General features: G+C 46.0%; 2 protein-coding genes across 2 annotated transcripts; both read right to left on the bottom strand.

The window, feature by feature from the left end:
* Nucleotides 1-1,711: 1,711 nt before the first annotated feature.
* On the bottom strand, nt 1,712-2,775 carry MTERF4 (mitochondrial transcription termination factor 4; the record flags this gene model as incomplete). The annotated part of the gene is made up of 3 exons (XM_083868271.1): nt 1,712-2,080; nt 2,160-2,344; nt 2,439-2,775. 3 exons carry the CDS (start codon nt 2,773-2,775, stop codon nt 1,715-1,717), a joined length of 888 nt encoding a protein of 295 aa, XP_083724397.1. The 3' UTR covers nt 1,712-1,714.
* A 791-nt stretch (nt 2,776-3,566) lies between these two features.
* Nucleotides 3,567-21,497, bottom strand: PASK (PAS domain containing serine/threonine kinase). Its single transcript, XM_083868793.1, has 17 exons — nt 21,341-21,497; nt 20,216-20,429; nt 19,273-19,508; nt 18,012-18,182; nt 16,870-17,010; nt 16,195-16,329; nt 15,249-15,536; nt 14,799-14,898; nt 13,110-13,284; nt 10,069-10,928; nt 9,265-9,446; nt 8,706-8,873; nt 7,808-7,933; nt 7,112-7,246; nt 5,578-5,777; nt 4,147-4,280; nt 3,567-3,902 (listed from the first exon to the last, which is right to left on the bottom strand). Exons 2-17 carry the CDS (start codon nt 20,385-20,387, stop codon nt 3,739-3,741), a joined length of 3,387 nt encoding a protein of 1,128 aa, XP_083724919.1. The 5' UTR covers nt 20,388-20,429; nt 21,341-21,497; the 3' UTR covers nt 3,567-3,738.
* Between the last annotated feature and the right edge of the window lies 1 nt (nt 21,498).

The raw sequence follows: 21,498 nt of genomic DNA, 5'->3' as shown, positions 1-21,498 counted from the left end.
GCCCAGCACTGCCTTTGCTGGCCCCCTCTCTGCCCCTGAGGAGCTGAGCACCAGTGCCCCTTGAGGGGGCCGGCCCTGCTCAGCTCCCCCAGCCACTCTGCACAAGTGACGGGCTCCCCGCTTCACTCAGGGATCAGCCCAGCTCCTTGCCAACAGCATCTGCACCAATCTGTTTCCATAATCCAAGGTTAGAAATTACCTATAACCCTCAAATAAAACAGTTAAATGCAGACCAAAAAGCCTTAGCCATCACCTGAAATCTGGCCCCCAGAAATACACTCTGAGGAGCAGCCTCTGTAGATGAGTTAGAAATGGTGAGCAGCTCCAAGTGGTGAGGCCAGCACAGGCAGTAGAGGAGCATTCCTGTTTCCTCTGCTCTAGCAGGGGAAACTGAGGCAGCTTCTACTGCCTGCCTTTTTTCTTTGCTTTGTAAACAAGCCCTGATTTTAACCAAATTTCCAGCTCAGAAACCAATAGAGCACCTAAAAAGAATTTTAAATGTGATCTGAAGTCTGTCAGCTGAGGCATGCCACCACACTTGTAGTTGCCTCCACAGCAGTGCAGGGCACAGCAGAGGCTTGGTGAGGAAGCCAGGCCCCACATACGATCCCCTTGCACTACACCTGGAGTTTGCCTTCCCTATGGCAGGGAAGTGCTGCAGAGCTATGTGGAGGAGAGGACCAGCACCCAGCACTCTGGCAGGGCAGGCAAGGAAAGAAAAAGTGTAGCTTAGAAACGTTCCTAGTTTTTTGTGAGTTTGTATGACAACACTAGTTAAACATAGATTTGTGTATTAACGTACACGATGTATATTATAAATTAACACATACCAGAGATATATCGCAGTTATGGTATAGAGCCTCATGTCCCCAGCACAGTGGGATTATTCTGGTGGGGAGGCCCTTCCCCTCTTGCTGAGCATCACAGAGCTCTCTTGCTCAGCTGTGTGTCTCAAGCAGCAGCTTGGAAGATGCTCTGAGAGCAGGACAAGCCCAGGAGTTTCAGTGCTCCTGTCACCACCCTCTTCCTCCTGGGAGCAGTGTAACAGTGCTCAGCCTGGAGGCACAGTGACAGGGACAATGTGAAGCCACGACCAGCTGGCCAGTGTGCTGCTCCCCTCCTGCGCCACCTCTGGCTTTGCTCCCACAGGACAGACAGGCCTTGTTTTGCTCCAAGGCTGCCTGGTCCTGTTCCAGCTGCCTGGCAAGAACAGCAGCCCTGCCTTCCCAGGAAGAGCAGGGCAAGGGCAAACCCAGACAAGAGGATTTGGAGCTATGGTCTGAAAGTATTTGCACCCCTGCTCTGTCAGCCACGAGATCGGCACTGCCATGGGCTGTGGAGGTGGAGGTGGCCCTGCCCTGGGACAGTTCTGTTTCCACAGGCTTTGGTCCCACTGCCAGCCAGCAGAGCAGCCCACAGCCTCCTGTCCCACAGCTGGCTCAGTATGTAATGCAGCCAGAAGGTTTTAACCTAGTCTTGGAAATAAATTAGGGGTTTTTGTTTGATTTTTTTTAATAAAAACACTTTATGGAAACTGTTGTTTTGGGGGTTTTTTAAAGTAGTTGGTCAAGGAGGAGAAAGAGTGGTTTTTTTTATTTAACAGATGGGATTTATTAGTACCCCAACCAGCCTCTGCTGGTGTGAGGTGGGAGCCCAAAGCACCCAGAGAGTGCAGCAGCAGGAGAGGGCTCAGGCACCTTAGAGCCTCACCTCCTCACTCCCGGGTTGTTTTACTTTCATCACTGTCCAAATCATCATCATCATCATCATCATCCTCTGTGTACAGTGCATCCACATCCTCCTCTTCCTTCTCCTCCTCCTCTCGAGCCAGCAGCTTCTTGAAGACCTCATACTCCTCTGGGGTGGAGTAGGCCAGACTGGCCAGGAAGTCTTTCTCTGGGAGCCGAAGGATGTCCTTCAGTTTTGGGTTACTAGTTTGGGTCTGCCCTTTGTATGGGGTCTCGTAGAGCCCCCGGCGCTCCAGGAAGATGTGCCGATTCCGGAGCTCGGCAAAGGGCGTTTGGAAGAGCCGAGCCTTCACCATCTCCTTCTGCTGGACCCCCATTCTGAAGTAGGCGTACTGCGGGCGGAACGGGGGGAGTCAGGCACGGCCCTATTCCCGCAGCCGCTTCTGGCAGGAGGGTGGGTCCCGTCCTCACCTGGAACTGCTGGTGGAGGGTGCGCGGCTCCTCCAGCAGCACGGCGGGGCAGGTCCCCAGCACCTCCCGCAGCTGCTCCGCCGTGAAGAGGCAGCGCTCTCGCAGCAGCCGCACCGCCGCCTCCAGCCTCCTCCGGGGCACGTGGAAGAGCTGCGGGCAGCGGCTCACGGCCCGGTGCAGGCGGCCTGCGGGCAGCACATCAGCGGGCAGCACATCAGCGGGCAGCCGGACGGCGGCACAGCCCCGGTGACCCCCCCGCACCCTCGCTCGCCGCCCTACCTCCGTCCAGCCCCAGGCGCCGCAGCTCCTCGGCGCGCTCCCGGAGCCGCTCCGTGGGCAGCCGCAGCAGCGCCGGGCTCCGCTCCAGCAGCGCCAGGGCGGCCTCGGCGCTCAGCCCGAGCAGCAGCAGCTGCGCCGCCGCCGCCTCCCGGTGCTCGGGGCCGAGCCGGGGCTGCAGCGCCAGGAGCCGCTGGGCCTGCTCCTGGCTGAAGCCCATGGCCCGCAGCGCCGCCGCCTCCCCGCAGCCGCGACGGGGGCACGGCCGGGGGGCGGCGGGGAGAGCCCGGGCCGCCAGCAGCGCCCGCCCGGCCCCGCTCAGCACCGCCCGGGCCGCCATGGCCCCGCAGCGAGGCCGCGAACCCGCCCCGGCAGCGCCGGGGGATCCCGGGGAGGGGCGGGGTACGAGCCGGGCCCGCGTGGCTTCTCTGGGCGGGCAGGGCGGGATCGCTTGGGGCAGACACAGCCCGGGACCTGCGGAGAGCGCGGCCAGAGCGCCGTGCCCGCTCCGGTGCCCGCAGAGCCGATCCCGCCGCCGGAGAGGCGCGGGCCGCGGGTCACCATCCCCGCCGGGGCCAGAGCCAGAGCCAGAGCCGGGGCCAGAGCCGGGGCCAGAGCCGGGGCGCGCCGATACAGAACGCAGGTCAGGGCAGCGCTCGGATGGAGACAGCACAGTCCAAAACTGGATTCAAAGCTAATCAGTAATTAAGCCGAGTCCTGTTGCTTCTCTGCAGAGCTGCAGCAGCCGGCCAAACCGCTGCCTTTTCCCAGCACTTCCAGGCACCTGAGCCCGGCTGACCTGTACCCCAAACTGTTCCTGTTACACATGTCTCGACCAAATTCTCTTTATTGAATCTATTTTTTCTTCCCAATATCTCTGACTCATCAAAATCGAGGACTGTTTTCCTAAATATAGACAGGACTCTGATATATTTAAAGAAAAGGACCATACCAACCCACCCCTCCCACCCAAATCATGCAATTACGTGTCCGGTCTTGAGTTTCCTTTGTGCCTACATACTCCAGAAAACCAACAGACAGGTTTATCATTAATTTATTTATTATCTTTTCAGAAAGGTATATAAACTACATATAAAAAATAAAACCAGGCAATAAAAATATTTTCCAAGTTATGAACAATTTAAACAACATTAAAATCTTTGCTTCACATCTTTAAAACGTGTCCTGGGTAAGAACAGTAATAAACTGAGTATATGTGAGTATCAGCAGGTAAATTTCCAATGGGACCTGTCCTGCTAACAGAGCTCAGACTGTTCTAAGTCACCCCTCGATGAAGAAGCCTTTAGGCCAAGGTCTCAGCTGGCTCAGCAGGGGCAAACAGCTCTTCCCAGGTGTAGTCTGCCAGGTTCACAGGCTGTCTCAGCCAGGGATCCTCTACCAGCCTGGCAAGAGTCATGCGCTGCTCCGGAACAGGGTGCAGGAGCCCGGCCATGAGATCCATGAGACCTGGGCACAGACAGCAGGGCATGGCTCAGGCTGGGGTTTAGGCAGGTTGGGAATGAGAGATAGGGTCTGTGTTCAAAGAATGACAAATCCCCCAGACTCTGCTGCACTGAGCAGCTTTCCAAATCATCACGGAACGCATTAGAGATCATTTTTTCAGTCTTTCCCTTTATTTTGGGTGAAAAACCACTGTTTATACTTTCCCAAGAGATCTGCTCCTTTTGCAAAGCAAATGGGAATAGCTCACCTTCTGACACAGGGCGAGGAGGACTCAGGACAGCTGCCAAGGCCTCCTCCAGCTCACAGAAGGGATTCTCCCCAAGCACCAGGGTGTAAAGGGTGATGCCAAGCGACCACATCTCCAGCTCAGGGCCATGGTACCTGTGCAGAGATAAGCTTGCATAAACTCAGATTGTAGGTACATAGCTATATACTAAAGGAAGTGGGAAAAAAAAAAAAAAAAAAAAAAAAAAAAAAAAAAAAAAAAAAAAAAAAAAAAAAGGGTGTTGACAGCCCTTTTTTCCAATTTTTATTTTAACATAGGAAGTTGGTGAGAATTCTGAGAAGGTTCTCATGTGTTTGAGGAGTCTGCATTATCCTTCTCCAGGAAATAAAACCAACCACAGAACAGCCAACCAGTTTCTGTTGATGAGTATGTGTAACATGCACCCAGACTTCCACATACGTAAGCTGGTGACAAGAACTTACCCCTCCAACTTCTTCATCTTCAGCCAAAACTGTCAAGTAAATATTTAAATGGAAGAGCAAACACATCCTCCCAGCCCTTTCAAAACAAAAGTTATTTGGAAATTACTATTAACTATCTCAATTCCACTTGAGAAAGCATGCCAGTTCCTTCACACAGTAAGAGGAGGAACTCTCAGGGCAGAGCCGCTTGCTTCACCTTTCATCTCATCCCCAGCAGGAATTTCCTCTCCTCCTTGCATTGCTTCTGCCCCTACTCCTTTAGGAGGAGCTGCCTGAAGGACCCATGGAAAGAGCTGTGAAGCAGGAGCAAGATCCATCCAGGCAGGTACAGTTACAGCAGAGCCACTCCTGTGATGGGGAGGCTTCCTTGTGGAGCAGTGTGAGAGCACCAGCTGCCAGGTACAGAGCACTTGGAGAGGTAAAGGAGAGAGCCAAGATTTAGGCAGCACATCCAAAACAGCAGCAAGAGAAGAATCCTTGAGTCCCAAGGAGTACAAAAATCAGTGGGGAGATGAGCAAGGATCAAATTGCAAAAATTCAGATAGAGGGAAGCATGCAGAAAAGAGGAGAACAGAGAGGATGGGAGTGGGAGGACACAAAGCACAGACATGCAAGGAGAAGGTGCTATCGACAGCAATACTTGCTTACTCCACCTCTCTGAAAGAGACGCTTTTGCTAGAGAAAGCCTGACAACAGATTTAGAAATAACTTTGTACATATTCAAGCTTTTACAACTTGATTTCTGTCACTAGAATTCTGAGTGATGCTGAGGAGTGCCCTACTTTGTATGCACTCAAATCTTCACAGTGATTTCTGCCACTGCAGTGCCTTAAATCTCACTGCAGTTCCTGTTGTAGCAGTGTTCCAAAGGCACAGCAGCTTGGCTCCTCTGTTCCAGCCCTGCCCACGTGGGGTTTTTTTTTGGTGTGATGGCACACCACCAAAAATGACTTTTCAGAGGGTGACATACGGTTTGCCAGACAGCACTTCTGGTGAGCAGTATTCAATGGTCCCACAGAAGGTATAAAATAATTTCCCAGGTTCCAGGTAGGCAGCTGAACCAAAGTCCACTAATTTAATAGTGAAATCTTCAGCAATGACAATATTTTCATCCTTGATATCTCTGTGAAGGATGTTCCTACAGTGGAGATACCCAACAGCTGACACAAGCTGGAAGAGACAGAAAGAACTAGGTGTTACTACATTGAGTCCCTGGATAATTGATGTGGCATCACAGCTTTCAGTGAGTCACATTGTGGCTTGTTTTGACACTACCTAAACAAGATATACATCCTAATTATGGTAACTGGAAATGGCCTCAGGCCTGCCTGTCATCATTGCTGCAGTGCTCTTGGAAGAGACACTTTAAAGAGCTTTTGCTGCTTTCATCTCACAGATGTACAGGAGGAGGGGATGCTGCAGTCAGGATGTGATTGTGAACATTGGAGCTCACTGCTAAAATCCTGCAAGTTACTCTATTTTTATCCCAGCTTCATCTGGAGGGTCCTTTGGTTTCTCCAGAAGGATATGACTGTGTGCCTTCCATGCTGCAGGATGACAAGGCATTTAAGAGCCAAGTTTGGTATAAATAACATAGTCACTCCATTCTCTTTCCTGCACGATTCATGCTTTAATGCCATAATTAAGGATAATATGGGAATGATATCACCTTGGAGACCATCCTGACTCCTACAATGTTTTTACCAAGAAAAGCAGATGGCTGAGGGAGAAAAGTTTCTATTTATAATGCAAATCTGCCTCTGCAGAGAAATGCAGTGCAGATCTGAGGGAACAGTTCAGCCTTACAAACCCCAGGCTGGGTTAAGGAAAGGGCTAAAGGGACACCTTTGGCTTCCATCTTCCATCAGCACCCCAGCTGAGGGCAGCGTGGGTGCAGCAGGTGCGGGGGGTGCACAGCAATCCCTGCATACCCTAGAGCAAGGAATTTATTCCAAAGCTCGTGAGGGGAAATTACATGGGGACTGCTGCTGTGGTTAATTCACTAAACAAAGGGCAATTCAGCCCTCAGGCAAGCTCCTGAGTTACTTTGCATTATGCCTCCGTTAAAATCCAAAGATAATTTCTTGATTTAAAAAGCAGAGCCCTTTACTCCTGTAACTAATCTAAGCTAAGCACTGAAGTGAGTGAAAATGTGGCTTTTTGTAAGCTTGGGGCAGGTTCTGTGAGTCTCCCTCCTCCCTCAGAGGAAATGTGACTGCTACATGAACGTGTGTGGGTGACAGGGGCAGTACTGGTTACAGCTGAGGGGCCTTGGCTCCAGGGGAAACCCTCACAGGCTGTGAGGTCCTGGAAAGGCTTCTCTGCTGTTTCTAAGTCAACCTTAACGAGGGTTCTGCAGGCAGACCTACAGAAAGGTGAGGAAAGGTTCTGCAAGTACTGAGGACAACTCCAGTCTGCCACTTGATGAGCCAGTATTAAGTGAAACACAATCCTGGTTCTTACATTGCCCAGTTCTCAGCTGCATGTAGCAATTCTGCTCTCACCTGTCTGAATATGTAACTTGCTAATGGCTCATCCAAGTTGGGCTGGTTATCAATAAATGTAAAGAGGTCCAGACCAGATCCATGCTTCTCCATCACCAGCTGGAAGAAACATTCATTTTCAAATACATCCAGCACCTATAAATAAAAGACCTGTTTAATCATGTGCCTTTTTTTTTAAACAAACACTGCTGTCCTCTTGGAGATTTAATTGGTGTATGTTATAATCTTTAAAGTCTCATTTCACTGAACACAAAAGCATTAAAAGTAGGAGCAGAATTAAATCCAAGATGAATTTTCTTTCTGAAGAAAAAAAACCCCAAAACCACAAAACAAACAAAACAACCCAAACCCAATAACCTCAAAACAAAGAGTATGAAACAAGATGTGTCCAGATTATTTACTGAACTAGTACATGATCAGATGTGACATCACAATTCCAAGATATGCATCTTATCTTGAAATAGCTTTTTTTCTGTTAAGAATCACATCTTCAGATCAGTTTGGGGTGAAAGTGTGGAAGCAAGCAACACTCTGCTGTGACACACCCTCCAAAACAAAGCAGGATAAACAGACTACTTTTTTTCCTGAAAAGATTCAGTACAGGACACTTGGCTCCTGAGGAGGAGCACCAGACACCCAGTATGCAAACAAACCACCTGATGCAGTGCAAACTGCAGCAATTCCAAGCCACTGTACCTTAATGATACTGGGGTGCTGCAGCTTCTTCAGGATTGCAATTTCCTGAGTGACCCTCCCCAGGTCAGGATCATCTACCCAGCAGTCCTCCAGCACCCTCTCCTTCCAGATGAACTTTACAACAACCTAGGCAGACAACAGCATTCAGCATCACCTGCCAAAGCATGGCTTTGAGTGCCAGGTGAGTTAATTTCCAGGAAATCTGTTAGTGCCTCACATTACTAGAGGCATGGAAGTAACCCAATGTGAAGAGCTTACAGTATATTTAAATGAGTTTAAATATACTGTATTTAAATTTAGTCTAGGACTAAATTATAGTCCTAGAAGCCAAATGATACAGATAAATGGAATATATTTATTGCTGCTCTGAATTCCAAAGGCTTTGACAAGCCAGCTCTCTTATCAACCAGTTACAGCACATTGGTGCAGTGGAGGGAAATGAGCACTTAACATCCATGCAAGAGAAACACCAGGATTTGCCCCCTCAGCACCCAAAATGCTTCTCCTGAAAAAAAAGAGGTGCCAAAATCTCAACATGTGTACTTGAGTGATGGCACAATAAAGATTTCGAGGTTTGCCATTCTCTTTAGTAACAGAAGACTAAAACCTATAATTCTGTTAAGATTAATGTCTACTTCTTTCAACAGGTTCAGTTAGCTGCATTCATTAGTTCATTAACTCATTCTGCACCTGTTGTCTCAGGTAACATTTCTACACAACATCAGTGCAAGTGTTTTGCTATCCTGTTTCCATCACAGATTTCTGTTTAAACAAAGCAAAAGCCCAAATAACCAAAGAGAAGCTTTTGACAGTGTAATGTTAACAGAATACGAATGCTCTAACCTTTCAGTTTTCATTCTAAATTATTATTTCAATAGAGCTACAAGGAATACTTCACCTCCTGGTGATCCTTCTTGCTCTTGGCACTCCAGACAAAGCCAAAAGAGCCTTTGCCAATAAGATTGAGAGTGCTGTAATTTTTTGCATATTCTCCCTCACATGCTCCTAATCCTTCAAGATCTTCAGCTCTTCGGGAATTGTCGAAAAGGGAAGCTGATCTGATGGCCTGAGTACAGATATAGAGGTTACAAAACCAGCAAAACATGACCAGCCACAGAATCACATTTATGAAATTAATATATACTGAAAAGACATCACACACATCTGCAAGAATAAATAAAAGGAGGAATCTTAGGTTCTAAGAGGATCCCGCAGTTTGGAGCCGCATTGTTCAGGCTTGGAGAAGTAACTACACTAAGCCCCACACCAGAAGTGCTACAAAATAGCAATTGAGATTTTGTTTTAATATATAAAAGAAGTAGGGAAAAAAAAAAAGAAACAGCAACATCCACACCACCAACTCATGTCATTAGTTTGAAAAACTTTTTGACTTTAGCTTCAGCTTAACAGTCAAACAAGGAGAGAAATGCTCAATATTCAAAGGTAAGATTTCTTACTTCTCCAAGACTTCTAGTAGAAAGATCAGCAACAGACTGGGAAGAGTTTGTGAGGCTGGCGAGCAAATGCTGAGTCTTTGCTACAGCTTCCTTTTGGCTTTGTGAAATGTCTTTCATCACCCAGACACAGAAAAGTGCAGTGGGATCCTGCAGTTCTGCACATTTCACCTCAAAGAGTATGCCTGTAGAACAGTGAGGAAATTAAAATGGTGTAATGTAACTTTAGTGCAGAACAAGACCACAGACATTTTAGGACAAAATTCTGAGCTCTTGACAAAAGTTCAGAATTTGGGGAACACCTGCTCAGTAAAGAATCCTCAGAGGGGCTGACACAGCACAGCTGTTCTAAAGGTACCTATCAGCTACTCCAAATTCCCACCTCCAGCAGAGACTTGTCAGTGTCCAATTGTGATCATTCATTCTAGATTACATAAAAACAGGGATTTTATTCAACAAGCCACTGAATGCAGATGAAGGAGTCAATGAAACTGATCCCATTATGCAATTTTAATACAATTTACAGTGTACAGTGGAGTTTGTATTTTCTGTGCAGAAAAAGTTATCAGGTTCACACTTTTTAATTGTGTTTTGAGAGTATTTCTGACTTTTCAGCAGAGATTAATTTCTTACCAACTTTGTATTTTATACCACCTCCTTTTATAATACCCTCTGGTAGACTTAAATACCATTTTTTGTCTTCTAGATGATTCTTCCTCTTCACTGTGAGCTTCTAACCAGAACTGTCTGCATTCTGCAAAATTGTGGGTGAAAAGGAGATTAGGAAGAGGACAAGGTTTCACTTACTGAATTGTGAACCATCTCTGTGACAGCAATTCCCAATGTAGCTGCCTTCCAGAATCTCCCAGGTCAAAGGAGCTGCTGGACTGAGCCTGCCTTCTTCTTTCACTGGGGTTGATGTTACTTTGATCTCCTTATTTTGCTGCCTGAGGAGCTGACAGTGTTCTTCAGGCCTACCTTTGCTTCTCAGGGGATTTCTGTTGGAGCTGATCCCCACAGTTTCTGCCAAGGTTTCAGGTTTCTCAGGAAATGCTTTGGAGGATTCCTCAGAGTTTTGTAAATGCCTTCTGGAGGCCAGCCATCCAGAATCAGCTTCTGTGGCAACACCACTGAGCAGCTGCTTTCCTTGATGAGTGGAAAAGGCACCACAGTTTGTCTCAATTAGCATTTTGGAGTCCACTGCATCAGAGCAACATCCTCCTATAAGAGCTAAAGAATTGTCTGAGTTCCTCTTGACAGCAGTATTCAGTCCCAGTACCTCAAGACCAGAGCAAATACAGCTCAGTTCAGATTCTTTCGCATCTTCAGAGGCTGTGGCAGCTCCTGGTGCAGAAGCCCTGCAGCCTGTTTCATTTCCTGAGCAAACATCACAGACAGTATTTCTTTCATGTGCAAAGCAGGTGGAAGGATCATTTAGCAGGCAGTTGTCAACAACAACATGCTGGAGGCTGGAATGTTTTGCATGACACATGGAGTTTGTTTTTGAGACCTGCCCTAGAACCATGTGGCTTTTAAAGTCTTGTCTGCAGTTCAGTGCTGTTCCAGGCCATGGCTCATCCACTGTTGGTGTTCCAGGGGAGGTACAGGTGACTTCAGAGGGAAGCCTCACTGGGTGACAGGATGATGCATTTAGATTGTCTTCTAGTCTGTAACAAACAGGCAACAGTTACTGCAGGAGACACTGCACTGTGACTGCTGCTCTCTGCAATCTCCAAGTTCTGACCTAAATCCCACTGTTCTGAGTCAGATGGTGTGAGAGAGAGCCTTGCAGAGAGCATCTTTTGAGAATTACTTGATCCTGAAGTTTTCCACTGTTCTGTACTGTGCCATTGTGTCGAGCCAGCTTTTGGGATAAGGCTCTCTGGTGGGCTGAGAGCCCATCTGTAGCAAGGCTGTCCTCAGTGCAAAGACTCAGAGTTACCAGTGACATCCTGATTACAAAATAATTAAACTGTCCTACTGTACAATACCCATTTAAATATGGTCACTTTTTAAAACCTGGACCAATAGTTTTATTTCAAGTTTACAAGCAAAAGGCAGAAAGCTGTTTGCACAGGCATCCAAAATCCTGACAAATTTACCAAAGAACAGCAGGTACTCTCAAATGGCACTCTTTCCCTATGGATAATTTCCTTCTCTAGCCTAATTTCTAAATATAGATCACCACCACAAAACCCCCCCTAATACACATGGCAGGTGTTCTGCCAGTTGATGGGGGCAGTGGAATGGGCACAGACACCAGTGGGAAAAATGGTCCTATTTTACTGTTAATATTGAGGCAACACAAAAGTAAAAGGATACATTTGATAGAACAATAAGCTTATTACTCACTCAGCTTTAGCAATAAGCAAAAATAAGCAAAGTGATGCATCTAGTCATTACTATATGAGAAAGAACAGTGATTGAGAAAGATCCATTACCAATTGCCTAAATCCTTTACCACCATCCAGAGTCTGCAATTCCTGGGGAATGCCTTTTTTCAGTGAGGACCTGGAGAACCCTTCCCAGCAACTGGGAATATCCACACGCAGTGCATCCACTCGTAGGTGAGGTCTCCAAATTCACCCAAAAAAGGGGTCCAGCTTTATAGGCCCAAATCAAACAGTCTGAATGACTTGATCAGCTTTTTGTGCAGAAAACATCTGGTGCTGATGGCCCACTTCCCAACCAGCCAGGGCCAGGAGGGTTTTGCCTAAAATATTCTCCTAACAAGCCTCTAGGGATATCTGTTGGGACAATTTCTTAATATACCTAACACAAGGTTATGCAAACAGCTCTCCAACAGCAGGTTTGGCATTAAGAACAACTAATAGAAATGTTTTGATCATCTATTTTCCACTAAAGAACCTTGATGGCATTAATAGCATCATGCTCAAGATTCATCTTGTAAGACAATTTGGTGCTTAACCCTGTTGTTCAGGCCTTGGCATGTCAGCAGGATGCTGCCAGTGCTGGAAACAGAAGTTCCCTTGTCTGTCCAACAGCAGATGGATGTCTCCCTCCATCAGGGTTTACTGAAGCCCATGGCACAAGGTATTCTGCAAACATTTCCATTAGTAAAAATGCAGCCTAGAAGCACAACAAAGCAGAGCACTTACAGTCCTGACTTACAAGTATGATATGAGAGATGCAAACCAGCAGAGCACAAAAAATGACACTATCAGCCACTTTAAAAAGCAGCAAGAGCTGTGTTGTAATAGGCTATCCCTTAAAATGGATAGTAAATACTTACTGAAGGTTAGAATTCTTAATGTGGAAGGCTGAAAATTTGACTTAAGGTAGACTGTGAGCATCAGATATGTACTTCTACAGAATTTCTAACCTTGTAACAGGAAAAAGACCTGGAAATGTACAAGAAAAAAATGCCTGGACCTCAGTAACACAGTACCCTGTTTTAATGGACGACCTGACAGTTATGCCAAGCACCAGAAGGAATTAGAATTGGAATTCACACTCGGAATTCCCTCCAGGTAACCTGACTTCAGTGCAACACCAGCGGGAAGGAGATAAACATCCACTATTTATGATTAGTGAAGATAGAGCCTAATTTCCTTCCTTAGTCTGGATGAAACACTTGGTCCCCTTCAGAGATGGAATTTCTGTAACTTTACAATTGTAGGTTGTGCAGATATAAATAAAACTCTAAGGCAGAGACAGCTCAGCCTGTCTTGCAAACAGGTCTCAGATTCTAAAGACAGCAAAGCATGGAAGGTCCTTGCTACACCTTCCCACAGACATCAAGCAGGTGAAAAAATCAGCTTTTGCTGGTGATTGTCATCACAGCTCTTCATTTTCCCAAGTGAATATGCAGTCTATGAAATGCCTACCTATTAGTGGGGGTGGATGCTGCTTCAGGAGGTGAGAGAGGAGAAAAGAAACTGGTCCCATTCTTTTGCTTATTTTCATCATGTATTAATTTGTCATCTTTGTGTTGTTGCTCCAATTTCTGCTCTTCATCTCTTGACAGAAGGTGTGCTAAAGATGCAGCCAAGAAGCTGCTCCCTGTACCAAACAGGAAACAAAACCACACCAATTTAAACTTTTATGTTTAGCCTTCAGAGGCTACAGTGATTAAAAATAAACTTGGAACTGCCTTGGTCTGTCTTCTCCCTAAGGAATTAAGGGAGTATAAAAGGCTTGATTGAAGCAAAACAGTCAAAATACAAACGTTCCACTCTGCTTTGAGAAATCAGCACATACAGGAATCTACATGTTTTAGGGTTGCCAAAATTTGCTTTTCTAGCAAAGCTCTTGGGCAGATATTGGTATCATGTGTTAGCTACTTGAATTGAAGTTCAGAGGCCTAAAAATATGTCAATAATGTAAAAAGACTGAAATTATAATGATCATACAATAGCAGCATTAAAAAAAAAAGCTCAAACCACACATAACAGCCCATTCCGAACCCATATAATGAAAAGGTTTGGACTGGATTTATGTAACTCACTGAAGCTCTAAGATAAAAAAAACTCTTAAACATGTTTGAAAGAAAAGGAGATGAAGTTCTTTCCTTCCCCAGTGACAACAGATCAGAAGAAAAACATGAGTTTGGAGGATGAAGTAAAGCAAGTATTATTGCTGCAGAAGAAGGTAATGAGTGAACAAATCCAGATTTAAATCCAGAACAATCCTTTAATTAGTAATGGCTGAGTGCCAACAATGCCTCCTCACTGAAGAACTGAACTACTCCTAGATTAGGGGCATGAGTTCATCAGATAATCACCTAAGAAATTGTACACTGTCTAACTCTTCTTTGTCCCAGTGGGGTGCACATTGGTTTCAGCACAGAAGTGCATTTCTCAGCAAAGACAAAAAGAAAATGGGGGGGGGGGGGGGGGGGGGGGCGGAAGGAGAAAAAAAGCAGCCTAAAATGTGATATGGATGAAAGCAAGAGCTTGCTGGTGTTCTCTGAGTTGGGCAGAGCTAGCCAGAAAAGACAGATATGGAAACATGAGGCTTCTTTGCTTCTGTTTATTTGTGCTGTGTTCAAAGAAGTAAAATTTTGATAAATTCTGATGCAAACTGCATCAGAGGAATATGTGATACCTCCTTGATTGAAATACAGCAACCATAACATTGAATATTAGCCAGCAGCACAAGCCACTTCAGAATATTAGATTTTTCCCTTAAAATATTAATCCTAAGTAGCTACAGCTCCACTGCAATACAGTCACAGAAGCTATATTTTACACATTTTAAAATACCACAGGGTCCTAGCAGGGGAAGGAGGGAGGGAGGGAGGAAGTGCTTGTTAAGTACAAAGCATTCTCTATTCTCACTGTAATTTCCAAATTGGATATTCAGTTTTTATCTTCTTGGCAACAAAGAGAGAAGCTCAATCTTAGGTCAACAACTCTCTTTACCTGAGGTTATAGTGGAAACCAGATTTAAAAACTGCATGGAGGGGCATTGCTTTTATGAAGGATGTTCTCGTGTTTGTGGGTGAACCTCTTGTCACCCCTTGGTTACAGGGGCAGACACATGGCAGGCACTGACACCTTCAGAAAGGCACTCACCTTCTGTCCCTGTGGAATCATCCAGAGGAGGCAAAGGCAAGGAACAGCCACTGCTTCTTTCCATGTTGTTATAGAAACCAGGGATCAGGAATGTAATGTTCTAAAACAAAGAATGAAACCTAATAAAGCTAAGCCAGCTCTCACAGGATGGGGGCAAATGCTGACAATCTGTGAACCTGATTCTCACGGACAGCCAGGCAAAAGTGATCCACAATGGAGAACACAGAACTGTGCAGCTTGCTTTGGGCTACTTGAAACCTATAGCAGCTTCTCAGCACTGCAAGTCTCAGCAATTCCAGCACAGGAATTGTGTGTCACCCCACACCTCAGTCACTGAATGTGTGGAACACAGGGGTTTTGTGATGGCAAGGAGTGTAAAACAGAGCCACAATTCCAGTGGATATGCTGCTTCATGTATCAGTCTTCTGGGGGAATATGAATTTATCTTACCTTTCCCAGCAGATCTTTCTTCTCATAGCCAAAGAGCATTAAAGCAAAACTATCCGCGATGCCACAGATGATTCCATCTGACTGGACAGTGATAAGACCACTGATGGTGGAGAAAACCACAACTGTAGCAGAGTACTGATAGCCTGGGAGAGAGTCTTCTGTCTGTGGAATCTCATCTTTCTGCACTGCTGCTTGCTGCTCCTCCAGCTGGCTGACTTCCAGCTTTAAACTGAGGGGAAACATGGTACCCTCTTTGGATCGGCCTGCAGCTCGCTGGACCCTCAGGCTCTAAATTAGAGCAAAAAACCACAACCAAACAAAAGTCACACAGAAAATCTCCAACTAAACAAATGTTTTGGGTTTATGGCATTGTTCATATGAAATTACACAGGAATTCTCAGGGAAAAGGAGCAGGAAAAGAAAAAGAACCAATCTTGTGAATATCAAAATGATCAACATCTGGGTTTTTAAAGATTTGAAATCGAGTGTTGAATTACTAAATAAATACCCTGAAGATGAAGACCAGTCTATGCTGCAGCTTTTCAACAAATTAGCCATTCATAAGAAGGCCTCCTTCAACTTCCTATCTGCCCACTTTCATGGCATTTGCAAGACCTGGGTATTCTTCCACTCCTCATGATTGAAATGGGCTAAAGAATTCAAAGGAATCTGAAAAGAGCTTACAGAGAGAGCACAGTGTCTGACAAAGCTAGAATTGGAGAGAACTGGCTTTCACCAGGACAGATTCCAGTGGGAGGTCAGGGCATGGTCTCATCCCCAGTTAGGAACTCTTTAGATAGCAGCTCCACAAAAGGGCAGCACATCCTTTTCCAGGGGAATCAGGCTTCTCTCTGAAAAGGCTTTCTTCTGTTACGTAAGGAGGGGAAACAGCATTCACTCCAAACGGGAAGGCTATGGAAGAAAGAGGTTGGTGCTCATACTCTACCTTTGGGATTTTTTTGCCTAGAGGAGGGATCTGTACAGAAGGAATCAGGTCCTTTATGTGGAGTCCAACTACTGCTTCCAATGTTGGGTAGCCATGGAGATGAGCATAAAGGAGGTCACACGATGTAATTTTTCCCTGGAGAGGAAAATTTACAGGATTGTTAAAATTTTAACATTTTAGCCCCAGTGCACTCAATGCTTTGACAATGGTTTCTGCAGTTATCTAAGCAATAGCAGGAAATTTCCTTCTGCAGTCCTTTGGTGGACACAACTCACTCAGTGAAAGCAGACACAGCATAAAACAATATTCCCATGTCACAAGAGCCTGCCCTTTGCCCCAGGAGAGAGGCAGAGGCGTCCAGTGCTCCTCACAGAACTATTCCTCAGCCAGATGATCCCTTCACAAGGCCATCCATACCCCAAAGTATCAACCCCCTGCCAAACCAACCCTGTTGAAGGAGAAGATGTCCCCTGAGGAGAGAGTGTATTTCTGTGTGGGTTGTCAAACACGTCAGGGTGAGGCACACCTGCATGAACAGCCCTGGTCCAGGCCCTGCTATGGACACACTCCACGTTCACAAACAGCAGCCTGTGCCTGCTGCCTTTCAGACACCTTCCACTCACACACAAACTCTCACAAAATTGCAAATGGTTTGATTGTTAGGAAAACACTTACGTCAGCAGTGAAGAAAACACAAGCTGAAATTCTTTCCACTGGTTCCAGCACGACCACACAACGCTGGGTGTCCTTGCTTCTTATTTGCCTCAACCAGACTGAGACTGGGATCTTCTCCTGGAGGTGGCCAATAACATCCACCTTCCCACCAGACCCAGAGATGGAGACATGACTTACTAAGACTGTGGTTACTCAGAAAGAATTTCAAACAGGTGTAAGATACTGAGCCAAGATACTCCCGTCATTATTAGAAAAACACCATTTCTTGACTACTTACTAATATTTTACAGGAATAAACAGTTTTAATACAGAAATTAAAATGTCTAAAAATAATACACAAAATCTTGTTACTTTTATATCATCTCTCCCCACCTCAGGGAGTCAAAAGGCATAAAGACTTCAGAACAATAAATGTACCATTCTAACACCTTGCATTCAGTGTGAAGTGCCTCTCAGAGATGTCTTAAGGGATGTCCCATGGTGCTAATGAACACTCCCCATTAGTAACACAGGCTCTGAGATACTGATGATTTCAGTTCAAAAATAACACACCAGAAAGAATATGAGCTCATTTTCCAAGGATTCTCTAGTGACAACTCACAACAGCAGCAAAAGAAAATAATACGGAGATTTTCTCATGCAGTTCTCTTATAAATAACCCCATTCTAGGCAAAATATCAATTCCCCTCTTCTGCACTAAGACATTTCACAGTATCTGAATGGCTTTGACCTTTATAATATGCATAATCCAAGTTAAGATAATTTAAATTAAGAAAAATTTAAAAATATTTTTAAGGACCAAACAATTGGGAAATTTTCCTCAATAGAAGGCTTCTAAGTTAAATGATTTTTAAAAGATCTAATGTCCTTTAAGTTCTGGTTAGGTCAAGTCACAGTGACTACATGTGTTGACAGCTGCAAGGTTCTCATGGGTGTCCCCTTAAATCATCTTTTGCCCTTTGAATTCCCCCATCTGCAAACTTTTAAACCAAACAGTCCTGCAAATGACATAATTGCCAAATGCTCAAAGAGTTAAATATATCAGGAAATGATTTATAAGATGTAAAAAATAAAAATCCCAAACCAAAGCCTACAAAACCACTTTATGTGGTGGAGAATATTTCCTTGAACATTTCACATACCACAGTTCCTGAAACCACGGGTGAACATTCAGAAGTTTCTAGGTACTCCTCACCCACTGCTTCCCATGCCTCTTGGCCACATTTGGATATCAAGTGGGACAGCTTTTCACCAATGATTTCCTGACTACTGCACCCAAGCAACTTGCAAGCTTGGTCATTGGCCACTAGGATCTAGAAAAGAATAGAAAAAAACAAACCTAAACAAAGAATAAAAGCTATACTTTTTTTTTTTTTAAGAGCTCATCATCTCCTCAGGTTGTTGCTTTAATGTCCCTTTCTCTTGGTGGAAATAAAATGGTTCTTTACAATTCTGAGTTCATTATAGATTTTTATTCTAGGACATCCCTTGCCCACAGATTTTTGGTTAAGAGGTTTTGAGACCTTGCTTTCCTTTTAGGTTTCCTGATTTCTATTAACTGTAAACAATGACATCCATGAAGGCAAAACTACAAAGTTGTATTTACAAGCAAAGCTACAAAATTGCACCCAAACTCAAAGGTGTGCAGTGATCACACCAGTCACTGGCACTCTGGAGCCTGTGCAACGGAGCAAGTCAGGACTCAGAGTCCCAAACTGCCAGTTCAAGCTAAAAAATGGCACAGCTCTTTAAAGTCTTCAGGACCAAATTTTAGATTCCTCTCAGGACAGGAACAGAGAAATTCTTTCCTTCCCAATGGAAATGAAATGTTTACTAGGGCAAATAAAGAAATCTTGTGCCACAAACACATTTCGGGGTTGGTACTTTACAGAGAGAAGGCCTGAAGCACATTCTGCTCTTCCTTTCTTCCCTCACATCACTCCATAGCTGCATTCTTACAGAACCACTGAATCACAGAATGATTTGGGCTGGACAGGACCTTAAAGATCATCCGCTTTCACCTCCTTCTCATGAGCAGGGACACCTTCCACTAGCCCAGGTTGCTCCAAGCCTTACCCAACCTGGCCTTGGACACTTCCAGGAATGGGAAGTCCACAATCTCCCTGCCCTGTTTGAAAAGACTCAATCCTTGCTCCTGCTATTATTTTGTGTATTTTGTTAACTACAACCTGCAAGGGAAATAAACTCATCAGTCTTTAGAAGACTACTGAGCTGGAGCAGACTACAAAAATGCCTTGATTACCATATATATATATATATTTTTTTTTTTTTAATGGCACTCTGATTAACTGCAGATACACAAGAGAAAAATAGCCATTTTAGCCTATGACACAACCTGTAGCAGTTATGGGGAGCTCAGTGCTGCAGGTCCTGCTGCAATACCTCTGTTGTGGTGGCATCCACAGTGAAGATGGCTTGGTTTGGGTTCCGTGCAGCAGCTGGGAGGGGCTGGCTGGATTCCTCCACAGCTGGGGTGTGTAAAAAGGAGCAGGAAGCTGAACTTCCAGTGGAAGCAGAGAGGGAGGCAGGATCCCATTGAGCCCATGAGTTACCAGTTTTGCTGGTACAAATGTTATGAGCTGTCAGAGAAGACAAACAGCAGGAGCTCCACTTCTCCCCTGTGAAAAGATAAAGGTCAGCAATGTTGCTGTAACAGTCTACCACAAGAGTATCAGAGGAATTAATTAAAGGAAAAAAAAAAAAAAGCTGTAAGGTGAAGCAAATATCAAGCAATCCCAAAGTACATGCTTCTAGATTTTTAAAGAAACTACAAGAAAATAAAATCAGTGAAACTAAAGAAAACAGAAACTATTCTAATAGATTTCTCTTTTTGAATCTGGAACACATAAACTTAGCCCATACAATTTGCCAACATTAATAAGTTTTAACCAGACTAGTTAACTTTAATTTTTTACTTAGCAGTTTTTAAAGTCTTTTGAAATCTCTCAAATTAAAAATGAAACAGTCATTAAATAATTGCAGTAAGTGCTCAAGCCCTTATTAAAAAACTGCATCAGTTGGAAGCCACTTAATTAACTGTTCACAGTATGTGACATTGAAATACCTGTGTCCACACCAATGTTTTAGGCTGCAAAGTGCCAAGTGATTGCACTACAATTTTCAAAGGTTCTGTGAGCACCTGTCCAGAAATGTTTTCCCTTTAAGCTCCCCCAGCCTGCAGCAATCCATGGCTCAGGTGTTTACTGACCAAGTGCATGTGGCAGATACTTATTGCTGTTACCTCTGAGTTTGAGGAAAGAGAAGAGGAAGATCTGAAACTGCCTGAAAGCTTCATGGGAACTCAGTCCCAAAACAGTGTGCTCACCAGGCAGTGATGCTCCAAGCTGACAGAGCCCAGAGAGACGACTCTTCCTGCTTTTGTTGCCCCAGGGGAAGGATCTACTTAGCAAATCAGAGTCATTCAAGTGAGTAAGGACTGAACCTGCTGATGAAGACAGAAGGGCGCCTTCCGAGGGGCTGCAGGCCTTGGCTGCCATGATCACACTCTGGTCGCCAGGCCACGCCTAGGGAGCCACCATCTGCAACAGAACCAAAGGACACAGAGTCAGGACACAGCAGGGACTGACGCTGGCAGGAAAAAAACTCTTCCAACCCAAGGCACAACCCTGTAAGTGATGACAAAACGCTGATTCTTGAGCGTCCTGCTCTGTTTGGTCTGTGTGGTTATTACCCAGAGGGGACTGCTGACTGAGCACCCTGCCCAGGTGGGGATCCCATCCCTCTACAGACTGTTCACTGAGATGTTGGATTCGATGATCCCTCTGGGACCCTTCCAACCCAGACAGTCCTGCAGGAGACGTGTGGCCCACAGGACGCCCCACCGCATTTCTTCCTGCCAGAGTGTGAGAAATAAAACCCTCAAGTACGAGCTCTTGGTAAAAGTTGTGATGGTTACAAGTTACTATCCCAAGTTTACCTGTTGAATAGGTTAAAGACTTGTTAATTTGTGTCCCTCTACCCCTACGCCGCTGAGCACCCAGCCAGCACCCTCTCCCCCTTCCCGCCGGTTTTGAAATCAAACGCTTGAGGTAACTTGGAAAGTCACTCGCAGTTTTGAATCAGCAAGTGTAGCGCTGCCTCGCTCCCACACCCAGGGTGCCGCCTGGACCCCCGCGGCCAGCGGCGCCCACCGGGACACGACAGGACAGGAGGGGACAGGGCGGGCGGTCCGGCCCCAGGTCCGGCCGCGGCTCCTCAGGCGGGCCGCCACAGCCGGAGCGCGCGCGGGGCCGGGGGGCGGGACTCCGCCCCACGGCACCCAATGAGCGAAGGTGCTGCGAGAGTGGCACGGAGCGGAGCCAATGGGGCGCCAGCGCGGGAGGAGGCAAAAACAGCCCGCGGGCCCGGGTGGTCGCGGCTCCCGCCGGCCGCCCCTTCCCCGCCGCCGCCACACGCGGTGCCCCGCGCCCCGCCAGGCAGCGCGCCCGACCTGCTCCGGGGACGAAAGGCTGCAGGTAGAAGGCCCTTCGGCAGGGCGATAGCTGTTCCTCCCGAGGGTTTGTAGGCGGAAGGACGAGGCGAAAAGCAGCGGGTAACGAGCTCGGCTTGAGGCGCCGGTGGAGGGAGAACAGGTCCCAGCCGCTTCCC

Source organism: Zosterops lateralis (genome assembly GCF_965231275.1).
Source record: "Zosterops lateralis genome assembly, chromosome: 10".
Lineage (NCBI taxonomy): Eukaryota > Metazoa > Chordata > Aves > Passeriformes > Zosteropidae > Zosterops > Zosterops lateralis.
The sequence above is the reverse complement of the archived record's forward strand: the minus strand, read 5'-3'. Positions and strand labels throughout refer to the sequence as shown.